General features: G+C 51.3%; 1 protein-coding gene across 1 annotated transcript in view; it reads right to left on the bottom strand.

Moving 5' to 3' along the window:
* The window catches only part of LOC130082717 (gamma-aminobutyric acid receptor subunit rho-1), a 132,178-nt gene that overhangs the window by 117,474 nt on the left and 2,118 nt on the right, over positions 1-12,586 (bottom strand). The window contains exon 2 of the mRNA XM_056247573.1: positions 395-445. Within this exon, the coding sequence (XP_056103548.1) occupies positions 395-445 (51 nt within the window). The remainder of the gene's footprint in view (positions 1-394; positions 446-12,586) is intronic.

The following is a 12,586-nucleotide window of genomic DNA, read 5'->3' as shown; positions in this document are numbered from 1 at the left end:
GTAGAGGAACGTTCGTTATAGTCTATAATGTTCTTAAAACGTTAGCACAAAATATTATTTATATATCTTTCTTGGAACTTTTTTCTGTTAAACAAGTTTTTAAAACTTTCAGAGAACATCCAAAAATAACTTTTTCGTAACTGTAATTGGAACATTAGAAAACGTTCTCAGAACATATTTCTTTAGCGTTGCCGTCACGTCCAACAGAAAACTACATATAGGCAGTGGCAATGATATGATCTTAGAAGTTAGAAGACAAAAATTAATTTCTCATCCCAATGTACACCATAAAGCCGTTTAAAAATATATAGCATAACACAAAGAAGTCTTTCAAATAGAAATACTAACAAAAGAGACAAAAAATGACAAAGATCCATATGTAATGATACTGCACCTGCCAGACTTGTGGCTTCCTCCATCCACTCGTGTGGTTTCTCTCCGTAATCTGTGAGGGAACAGAGTTAAATGAATTAACAGAATCTGCAGGGATTCAGCAGCGTGGATGTAAACAACACGATCAAATGTGCTAAATGGAGTTGAGAGCACTGCACTCACATTGGTCTCGCTTTCATGAGTTCACACTTACATATAATTAAATATAGTAAAGGTTATGTTAGTTTTGCGTGCTGTCCGGGGGGGGGGGGGGGGGGGGGGGGGGGGGGGGGGGGGGGTGGGGTTCTCCGAGCTCTGTGTTTGCCTGATCCCAGAGTGCTCCCCCATCCCAGACTGGCTAGAAGTGAGGAGATGGGGCGGTGGAGGGAAACTCTCATAGAACAGAGGTAAGTCTGCTGCCTACTGTATACAGTCACCTAAAGGATTATTAGGAACACCATACTAATACTGTGTTTGACCCCCTTTCGCCTTCAGAACTGCCTTAATTCTACGTGGCATTGATTCAACAAGGTGCTGAAAGCATTCTTTAGAAATGTTGGCCCATATTGATAGGATAGCATCTTGCAGTTGATGGAGATTTGTGGGATGCACATCCAGGGCACGAAGCTCCCGTTCCACCACATCCCAAAGATGCTCTATTGGGTTGAGATCTGGTGACTGTGGGGGCCATTTTAGTACAGTGAACTCATTGTCATGTTCAAGAAACCAATTTGAAATGATTCGAGCTTTGTGACATGGTGCATTATCCTGCTGGAAGTAGCCATCAGAGGATGGGTACATGGTGGCCATAAAGGGATGGACATGGTCAGAAACAATGCTCAGGTAGGCCGTGGCATTTAAACGATGCCCAATTGGCAGTAAGGGGCCTAAAGTGTGCCAAGAAAACATCCCCCACACCATTACACCACCACCACCAGCCTGCACAGTGGTAACAAGGCATGATGGATCCATGTTCTCATTCTGTTTACGCCAAATTCTGACTCTACCATCTGAATGTCTCAACAGAAATCGAGACTCATCAGACCAGGCAACATTTTTCCAGTCTTCAACTGTCCAATTTTGGTGAGCTCTTGCAAATTGTAGCCTCTTTTTCCTATTTGTAGTGGAGATGAGTGGTACCCGGTGGGGTCTTCTGCTGTTGCCCATCCGCCTCAAGGTTGTGCGTGTTGTGGCTTCACAGATGCTTTGCTGCATACCTCGGTTGTAACGAGTGGTTATTTCAGTCAAAGTTGCTCTTCTATCAGCTTGAATCAGTCGGCCCATTCTCCTCTGACCTCTAGCATCAACAAGGCATTTTCGCCCACAGGACTGCCGCTTACTGGATGTTTTTTTTTTCCTTTTCACACCATTCTTTGTAAACCCTAGAAATGGTTGTGCGTGAAAATTGAGCAGATTGTGAAATATTCAGACCGGCCCGTCTGGCACCAACAACCATGCCACGCTCAAAATTGCTTAAATCACCTTTCTTTCCCAGTCTGACATTCAGTTTGGAGTTCAGGAGATTGTCTTGACCAGGACCACACCCCTAAATGCACTGAAGCAACTTCCATGTGATTGGTTGATTAGATAATTGCATTAATGAGAAATTGAACAGGTGTTCCTAATAATCCTTTAGGTGAGTGTATACCTCTTATCCTGTTATTTGAGTTGATGAACTGAATGCCCTCCTCTCATGTTGATCACTTAATTATCTGAACGTGCTCCTCCCGAACTTTGTTAATAAAACATCATTTAAAAATATTTGGAGGACAGTAACGTAGTAGTTTTACCTCGTTACAGTACTTAGGTGGCTACATTTTCAAGTATCTGTACGAGTATTTTTATTTTGGGAATCTTTTACCTTTACTTCACTACATTCCAAAGCAGAATATCATAGTTTTTACTCCACTACATTTCATAAAAACATGTCTATGAGAAAAAGGTGCTGGCGCTGTGTCCACAGATGATGCTATGGGGAACGAAATGCCCACTGACGAGCGCCTGTCCTGGTGTGAAGCTGTTGCACGAGCTCAGGACGAGAGAGCCCAGCAGAAGCCAGGTCTATAGAGTCGTATAAATGTGTGCGGGAAAGATCAGCCCGCGGCATCACAGACTTCTGGGAGGGAGACCCCCGATAACAAAGCTTTCTTTGGCCACACTCCTGGTGGAATGGGCTCTCCCCCACGGAGGCTTGGGCTCGTCGTGCTCCTCATTTACTAATGCTCTGCTTAGAGGACTCAGACTTCCACCATCGGAAGGTTCTCTGAACATAAATCTTCAAAATTTCAGCCTCTCTTGCTCCACCGACACAAAAGCAGACAAACAATGTCATATTTGCATTAAACATGTCAATAATTGTCACTTAATGACAGTTGTCATAAACATGCATAAACCCTCCTTCATATTCATGACATGTGTCTTGTCATGATTATGAAGGTGTCATGTCAGTCTTATGCACACCCCTTCAAGTAAAGTGTTATCACGTTTTCTTACTTGCAGATCAATAAATATTAATTGTCTGCATAATATTCCTTATTGAGGAGTGCTGGCTACTTGGAAATAATTCATAATGATGTCAGACTGAGCTGTAACCTGCTTGTGTTGTACAGCATAATTTCCTCTTAGCATCACATGCATCTGAGCTATTTTTAAAGCATCTTTGTTTTGAGCTCAAATCAAGCGCATCATCCTCGTCGTCATGTGCAAACGACAGCTGAAGAACAGAGCAGCAGAAGCAGGCCGTGATGCTTGACGTGATGTCACTGTTTGAGAGAGGGAGAGAGAGAGAGAGAGAGAGAGAGAGAGAGAGAGGGGGGGGGGGGAGAGAGAGAGAGAGAAAGAGAGAGAGGGGGGGGAGAGAGAGAGAGAGAGAAAGAGAGAGAGAGGGGGGGGAGAGAGAGAGAGAGAGAGAGAGAGAGAAAGAAAGAGAGAGAGAGGGGGGGAGAGAGAAAGAGAGAGAGAGAGAGAGAAAGAGAGAGAGAGAGAGGAGGAGAGAGAGAGAGAGAAAGAGAGAGAGAGGAGGAGAGAGAGAGAGAGAAAGAGAGAGAGAGAGAGCGCGGGACGGGTACGCTCGCTCACCAGCAGCTGGTTTATAATCCTCTCTGCAGAAATCCTCTCTGTTCCCCAAAACAGACCAGCAGCGTCTCCTCCACTGCCACGACACAACACTGATCATCTGCCCTCGGCTGTTCCTGCTTCAAACGCTGCAGGGAGATCACGAGGTCTTGATCCCCAAGACTGGTTTCCCACTGTAGCCCAAGACTGGTTTCACACTGTAGCCCAAGACTGGTTTCCCACTGAAGCCCAAGACTGGTTTCCCCCTGAAGCCCAAGACTGGTTTCCCACTGAAGCCCAAGACTGGTTTCCCACTGAAGCCCAAAACTGGTTTCCCACTGAAGCCCAAGACTGGTTTCCCACTGTATCCCAAAACTGGTTTCCCACTGAAGCCCAAGACTGGTTTCCCACTGTATCCCAAAACTGGTTTCCCACTGAAGCCCAAGACTGGTTTCCCACTGAAGCCCAAGACTGGTTTCCCCCTGAAGCCCAAGACTGGTTTCCCACTGAAGCCCAAGACTGGTTTCCCACTGAAGCCCAAAACTGGTTTCCCACTGAAGCCCAAGACTGGTTTCCCACTGTATCCCAAAACGTCCCGGGTTACGTATGTAACCCTAGTTCCCCGAAGGGACGGACGCTGCGTGTAATCGCAGTGGGAACGCCCCCAGCGTGACGCGTCTGAAGCATGAATGAAATCAGTCAATGGAGAGAATGAGCGTACGGCGAGTGACGTCATAGACCAGGAAGCTATAAATATCCCCTGAGCACACCACACGCCAGCTTAAAAGTCACTGAAGCAGCGACCCAAGGGGATGCCGAGAGTATGGCAGGACACGCAGCGTCCGTCCCTTCGGGGAACTAGGGTTACATACGTAACCCGGGACGTTCCCCTTCAGGGACTACCGCTGCGTGTAATCGCAGTGGGAACGCAATACCCACATCCCCATACGACCAAATCCCCGTCGTGTGTCATTAGGAGACACAAGCCGACGAGAGAACCTGAGCCCCGGGAGTGGAGCTAAGGTCAAGGGAATAAAATCTGACGAAAGTGTGCGGTGAGGACCAGCCTGCCGCATCACAAACGTCCTGAAGAGAAGCTCCTGAAAGAAGAGCTGTAGAGGCAGCCATACTCCTGGTGGAATGAGCCCTTACAGCCAAAGGTGAAGGCTGATGGGCCGAACCGTAAGCAAGCGAGATAGCCTCGACCACCCACTTGCTCATCCTTTGCTTAGATGCAGGACACCCTCTCTTAGGTGACCCAAAACAGACAAACAGTTGTTCCGATCTCCTCCACAGAGCAGCTCTGTGGACATACGCATCTAAAGCCCTAACAGGGCACAGCAAATTAAGTTTCCTCTGGTCTGACGTCAGAAAAGGCGGAGGACAGAAAGCCTGCAGAACTATAGGTCTAACCAAAGTAGTCGGCACCTTAGGAACATAACCTGGTCTCGGACAGAGAAAGGCCTTAACCATACCAGGAGCAAATTCCAGGCACGAGGGAGCCACCGAAAGTGCTTGAATATCACCAATCCTTTTTAGAGATGAAATAGCAAGAAGAAGGATAGTCTTAAGAGTAAGAAACTTTTCCGAAACTTCCTCGATGGGCTCAAAAGGAGCAAGGGAGAGACCTTCTAAGACGATGGCCAGATCCCAAGCTGGTACCCTTGTGCGAACTGCAGGCCTCAGCCTCAGGGTGCCACGAAGGAAGCGAGATATAAGTGGGTGTTTCCCGAGGGAACCTCCACTTGAAGGGGCGTGGTAAGCAGCTAAGGCCGCCACATACACCTTCAGTGTGGAGTGGGATAACCCTGTGGAGAGACGGTCCTGCAGGAAATCCAGCACTGTACCAACCGGGCAGTTAACTGGGTCCTGCTGGCGCTCTCCACACCAAGAGGTGAAAAGCTTCCACCTCGCGGCATATAACTTCCTCGTGGAGGGAGCTCTGGATTGGAGGATGGTCTCAACGACCTCAGCCGAGAGACCAGAATCTATGAGCTGGGCCCCCTCAGAGGCCAAGCCCACAGCCTCCATAGCTCTGGACGGGGGTGAAGGATCGACCCACTCGCCTGAGAGAGCAGGTCTCTCCTGATCGGTATCTCTAGGGGAGAGCCGTCGAGGAGAGACACTAGGTCCGAAAACCATACTCGGGCCGGCCAGAACGGGGCTATAAGCAGGAGACTGAGCCCGTCCCGGCGAACCCTCTCCAGAACTCCTGGGAGCAGAGCGATCGGGGGAAAAGCGTACAGGCGTGACCTCGGCCACGGATGTACCATAGCATCCAACCCCAGTGGGGCTGGCTGGCTGAGAGAGAACCACAGTGGACAGTGTGATGTCTCTCGGGACGCAAATAGGTCTACCTCGGCACGACCGAAATGTCCCCATAGGAGCTCCACCACCTCGGGGTGAAGACTCCACTCCCCGGGCCTCGGCCCCTGCCTCGACAGGATGTCTGCCCCCTGATTCAAATACCCCGGGAGATAAATAGCTCTGAGAGAGAGAATTTTCCCCTGGGACCATAGAAGGATCTGACGTGCCAGTTTGTAAAGCGGGCGAGAACGCAGACCCCCCTGATAGTTGATGTAAGAGACCACCGATGTGTTGTCTGTCCGGACAAGAACATGGTGGCCTCTTAGGTCTGGGAGGAAATGTTTCAGGGCCTGAAACACTGCCAACATCTCTAGACAATTTATGTGCCATAGACGGTGATGGTCCCCCCACAGACCCTGAGCCGGGCGACCACTCATGATCGCCCCCCCAACCCGTGAGAGAGGCATCTGTCGTTAGCGTAACGCGACGACAAGGAGCTCCCAACACAGGGCCTTGGGACAGAAACCAAGGATCTTTCCACATAACCAGGGCGCGATGACACCGTCGCGAACTCATGATCATGCGAAGCGGATTTCCCCTCGGGGAGAATCCCTTGGTTCTGAGCCACCACTGTAACGGTCTCATGTGCAGGAGGCCAAAAGGTATCACGTTGGACGCAGCTGCCATGAGACCTAACAGTCTCTGGAACTGTTTTACAGTGGATGACCGGCCTAGCTTGACTTGATCTACTGTGGCAAGAATCGAAGCAACACGAGCAGGTGACAATTGTGCCTGCATCGTCGTCGAATCCCACACTACACCGAGAAAAGTGGTTCTCTGTAATGGAGAAAGAACACTCTTCTTGGCGTTGAGTCTCAACCCCAACCTCTTGATGTGAGCCAGAACGACATCTCGATGCCGAACCGCCTGTTGTTCCGATTGAGCTAGGATTAACCAATCGTCTATATAGTTCAGAATACGGATGCCCTGCAGCCTGAGCGGAGCTATAGCTGCATCCATACACTTCGTGAACGTGCGGGGTGACAGTGCTAGGCCGAACGGAAGAACCCGATATTGGTACGCTTCGCCCCCGAAAGCGAACCTCAGGAACTTCCTGTGTTGAGGGAGGATAGATACATGGAAGTAAGCGTCCTTTAGATCTATCGTGACAAACCAGTCCTCGGATCTGATTTGTGACACGATCTGTTTGAGAGTGAGCATCTTGAATTTGAGCTTTCCTACAGTGCGATTTAAGACACGCAGATCTAGAATGGGACGCAGCCCTCCATCTTTTTTCGGAACGATGAAGTACCGGCTGTAGTATCCTAACTCCCTGCTGGGTGGAGGAACCCGTTCTATAGCCCCTTTTTGCAGCAGAGTTTTTACCTCCTGTTCTAATACCAGAGCCTGCTCGGGGCCCACCACCGTGGGCAGAACCCCTCTGAACTGAGGTGGACGCGTTCTGAACTGAATAGCGTACCCGTTCTTTATAATATTCAGGACCCACTGAGAAACATTGGGAAGCATTTCCCATTCCGCCAGGAACTCTACTAAGGGAACCAGCCTCTCGAGGCTGGCCTCTGGATGAACATCCCGAGTGACAGACACAGCGCCCTGTAACATACTGGCAGGAAACAGCTGGTCTGAACACTCCACAACCCTCCTCGGAGGGGGCGAGCGTCCCTCGGGAAATCGCTCGCCGAGTCTCTCTACGCCCTGTGTAGGCAGGGTTAGTAGAACAGACCCCTGAGGGCATCGGGAAAGACAGGGCACCGTGTTCTTGTGCGGTGAACTCAAGTCTCTCCCGATGGGGACCACCCTCAGAGTCCTGACGTTCAGCCCGTCAGGATTTTTTCGACGCGGCCTTCCTGGCGACAATGACTGTCCTCAGATCAGTCCTGCCCCGAGACGGCCGCGCCGGGGAGCGCCCCGCCTCGTCCCTCCAGTTTCCCTGCGGGGGGGCACGAGACGCGACACTCCGCTTCTGCTGTGCTCTTCTTGAAGAGGAAGAACTCGACGGCTGGGACTGCCCTTTTCGCTCAGCAGCCCCAGTGACACGAATCTTGAGAGGGATAAATTTAGAAAAAGCAGCCGCCTGTTTTTTCTCTTCCTGGAACCTCTCCGTGACCGAGTGAAGAGCGTCACCGAAGAGGCCCGCAGGCGAAACAGGAGCATTTAAAAGGAGAGACTTATCTTTTTCTTTCATCGATGTTTGACTCAACCATAAGTGCCTCTCTGTGGCCACCATGGCTGCCATAGATCGACCAACAGATTTAGCGGACTCTCTGGTGGCACGCAGAGTGAGATCAGCAGTCTGCCTAAGTTCGCTAATCATATCAGCCGAAATTTCACCCCCCTCAGAAACATCTTTGAGCAGGTCGGCCTGATAAGCCTGCATAATAGCCATCGTATGCAAACACGCAGCCGCCTGCCCAGCCGCCGAGTAAGCCTTCCCCACCAGCACCGAGGTATTTTTTAGTGGTCTAGATGGAAGAGCCGGCGCTTTAAGTGAAACCGAAGAAGCAGGAGAGAGATAGCTCGCGAGCGTCTCCTCCGCCTTCGGCATCGTCACATAACCAGCAGATTTTGCACCAAAAATGTTACCATAAGCATTAGATTGATTCGTGTAAATTCTGCTAGAAACCGGTCTAACCCAGGTCTTTGAAACTTCAGCATGAAGGTCTGGGAAGAACGGCAAGCACCGGCGAGAAGGTTGAGGTCGTGCAGACAGAAATCTATCATCTAGTTTGCTTTTAATTTTAGAATCCTGTCTATCAGCTGGCCACTCGATACTGAGCCTTTCAACAGCCCGAGATAACACATCCATCAAACCTTCTTCATTTGCAGTATAATGTGTGACACTAGAACCCTCTGATGCAAAACTTTCGACATCCAGATCCTCAGAACTGGATAATCTTAATTCAACATCGTCATATGCCTCCACCTGGGCAGAAGTAACCGCCGCAGCGCGTGCTTCCGAAGCCGGGTGAGAGGCACCGGATCCCGCCGGAGAAAGCTGAGATAGGGCGGGGCCCGTCTCAACATCGCCGGTGAGATCCATCTGCGAACCCCAAGTCAAGCGCCGCCGCTCTGCCTCAACAGAAGCGGGACCCGAGCCTTGGGGAGCTCGCAGCAAACCACTCTCCTCAAAGAGCGATCGCCGCGAGCGCAGAGTTCTAAGAGGAAAGCGTTCGCAATGCTGACAGTCGACTCCCTCGAGAGCCGACTGGGCATGCTGAACACCCAGACAAGCCACACATAACTCGTGTGAATCCCCACCCGTGATATATCGAGTACAGGGGGGAACACACTTTCTATACTGCTCGCTCATATTGGTTTTTTTATATATATATCTATATATAGTGATAAACTCCTGACAGAACAGACAAACACAATCGACAGATTCAGACACACGCACAGAGCTGCTGAAGTGACAAAAAGCTGGCGTGTGGTGTGCTCAGGGGATATTTATAGCTTCCTGGTCTATGACGTCACTCGCCGTACGCTCATTCTCTCCATTGACTGATTTCATTCATGCTTCAGACGCGTCACGCTGGGGGCGTTCCCACTGCGATTACACGCAGCGGTAGTCCCTGAAGGGGAACTGGTTTCCCACTGAAGCCCAAGACTGGTTTCCCACTGTAGCCCAAGACTGGTTTCCCACTGAAGCCCAAAACTGGTTTCCCACTGAAGCCCAAGACTGGTTTCCCACTGTAGCCCAAGACTGGTTTCCCACTGAAGCCCAAAACTGGTTTCCCACTGAAGCCCAAGACTGGTTTCCCACTGTAGCCCAAGACAGGTTTCCCCCTGAAGCCCAAGACTGGTTTCCCACTGAAGCCCAAGACTGGTTTCCCACTGAAGCCCAAGACTGGTTTCCCACTGAAGCCCAAGACTGGTTTCCCACTGAAGCCCAAGACTGGTTTCCCACTGAAGCCCAAACTGGTTTCCCACTGAAGCCCAAGACTGGTTTCCCACTGTAGCCCAAGACTGGTTTCCCAGTGTAGCCCAAGACTGGTTTCCCACTGAAGCCCAAAACTGGTTTCCCACTAAAGCCCAAGACTGGTTTCCCACTGTAGCCCAAGACTGGTTTCCCACTGTATCCCAAGACTGGTTTCCCATTGAAGCCGAAGACTGGTTTCCCACTGAAGCTAAGCAGGGCTGAGTCTGCTCAGTCCCTGGATGGGAAATCCCATCCCCTGAATATTGAACAGCTGGGTTCTTGGACCTCATTTCCCAGAATCCTCTGTACAGGCTCATTATGGGCTCCAGCTGTTTGTCATTGCCTTTGGAGTATTTACACACCCTCTGTTCTCTCGTTTTTTGTGAAGTATTGTTTTCCTGTTAATGTTTAATTGCACTGCTTGACACCTGTTCGCCTGCCTTGGAATATAGTTGTGTTTTGGACTACATTTGCGGATTATCCTGTCACCGACTACTGTGAACTACGAACTGTTATCTGTCTCTGCCCTTCGGATTGGCTGTCTTGATTCCCTGCTGGCGAGTGTGTGTACTGCATTGCCCTGCTGGCGAGTGTGTGTACTGCATTGCCCTGCTGGCGAGTGTGTGTACTGCATTGCCATGCTGGCGAGTGTGTGTACTGCATTGCCCTGCTGGCGAGTGTGTGTACTGCATTGCCTTGCTGACGAGTGTGTGTACTGCATTGCCCTGCTGGCGAGTGTGTGTACTGCATTGTCCTGCTGGCGAGTGTGTGTACTGCATTGCCCTGCTGGCGAGTGTGTGTACTGCATTGTCCTGCTGGCGAGTGTGTGTACTGCATTGCCCTGCTGGCGAGTGTGTGTACTGCATTGTCCTGCTGGCCAGTGTGTGTACTGCATTGCCCTGCTGGCGAGTGTGTGTACAGCATTGCCCTGCTGGCGAGTGTGTGTACTGCATTGCCCTGCTGGCGAGTGTGTGTACTGCATTGCCCTGCTGGCGAGTGTGTGTACTGCATTGCCCTGCTGGCGAGTGTGTGTACTGCATTGCCCTGCTGGCGAGTGTGTGTACTGCATTGCCTTGCTGGCGAGTGTGTGTACTGCATTGCCCTGCTGGCGAGTGTGTGTACTGCATTGCCCTGTTGGCGAGTGTGTGTACTGCATTGCCCTGCTGGCGAGTGTGTGTACTGCATTGCCCTGTTGGCGAGTGTGTGTACTGCATTGCCCTGTTGGCGAGTGTGTGTACTGCATTGCCCTGTTGGCGAGTGTGTGTACTGCATTGCCCTGTTGGCGAGTGTGTGTACTGCATTGCCCTGGTGAGTGTGTGTACTGCATTGCCCTGTTGGCGAGTGTGTGTACTGCATTGCCCTGTTGGCGAGTGTGTGTACTGCATTGCCTTGCTGGCGAGTGTGTGTACTGCATTGCCCTGTTGGCGAGTGTGTGTACTGCATTGCCCTGTTGGCGAGTGTGTGTACTGCATTGCCCTGTTGGCGAGTGTGTGTACTGCATTGCCCTGTTGGCAAGTGTGTGTACTGCATTGCCCTGTTGGCGAGTGTGTGTACTGCATTGCCCTGGTGAGTGTGTGTACTGCATTGCCCTGTTGGCGAGTGTGTGTACTGCATTGCCCTGTTGGCGAGTGTGTGTACTGCATTGCCTTGCTGGCGAGTGTGTGTACTGCATTGCCCTGTTGGCGAGTGTGTGTACTGCATTGCCCTGTTGGCGAGTGTGTGTACTGCATTGCCCTGTTGGCGAGTGTGTGTACTGCATTGCCTTGCTGGCGAGTGTGTGTACTGCATTGCCCTGCTGGCGAGTGTGTGTACTGCATTGCCCTGTTGGCGAGTGTGTGTACTGCATTGCCCTATTGGCGAGTGTGTGTACTGCATTGCCTTGCTGGCGAGTGTGTGTACTGCATTGCCCTGCTGGCGAGTGTGTGTACTGCATTGCCCTGTTGGCGAGTGTGTGTACTGCATTGCCTTGCTGGCGAGTGTGTGTACTGCATTGCCCTGCTGGCGAGTGTGTGTACTGCATTGCCCTGCTGGCGAGTGTGTGTACTGCATTGCCCTGTTTGCGAGTGTGTGTACTGCATTGCCCTGCTGGCGAGTGTGTGTACTGCATTGCCCTGTTGGCGAGTGTGTGTACTGCATTGCCCTGCTGGCGAGTGTGTGTACTGCATTGCCCTGCTGGCGAGTGTGTGTACTTGCTGGCGAGTGTGTGTACTGCATTGCCCTGCTGGCGAGTGTGTGTACTGCATTGCCCTGCTGGCGAGTGTGTGTACTGCATTGCCCTGCTGGCGAGTGTGTGTACTGCATTGCCTTGCTGGCGAGTGTGTGTACTGCATTGCCCTGCTGGCGAGTGTGTGTACTGCATTGCCCTGCTGGCGAGTGTGTGTACTGCATTGCCCTGTTTGCGAGTGTGTGTACTGCATTGCCCTGCTGGCGAGTGTGTGTACTGCATTGCCCTGCTGGCGAGTGTGTGTACAGCATTGCCCTGTTGGCGAGTGTGTGTACTGCATTGCCCTGCTGGCGAGTGTGTGTACTGCATTGCCCTGCTGGCGAGTGTGTGTACAGCATTGCCCTGCTGGCGAGTGTGTGTACTGCATTGCCCTGCTGGCGAGTGTGTGTACTGCATTGCCCTGTTTGCGAGTGTGTGTACTGCATTGCCCTGCTGGCGAGTGTGTGTACTGCATTGCCCTGTTGGCGAGTGTGTGTACTGCATTGCCCTGCTGGCGAGTGTGTGTACTGCATTGCCCTGCTGGCGAGTGTGTGTACTTGCTGGCGAGTGTGTGTACTGCATTGCCCTGCTGGCGAGTGTGTGTACTGCATTGCCCTGCTGGCGAGTGTGTGTACTGCATTGCCTTGCTGGCGAGTGTGTGTACTGCATTGCCTTGCTGGCGAGTGTGTGTACTGCATTGCCCTGCTGGC

This window comes from Rhinichthys klamathensis, unplaced genomic scaffold (assembly GCF_029890125.1).
Source record: "Rhinichthys klamathensis goyatoka isolate OS25496 unplaced genomic scaffold, OSU_Roscu_1.1 h1tg000049l_1, whole genome shotgun sequence".
Taxonomy (NCBI): Eukaryota; Metazoa; Chordata; class Actinopteri; order Cypriniformes; family Leuciscidae; genus Rhinichthys; species Rhinichthys klamathensis.
The sequence above is the reverse complement of the archived record's forward strand: the minus strand, read 5'-3'. Positions and strand labels throughout refer to the sequence as shown.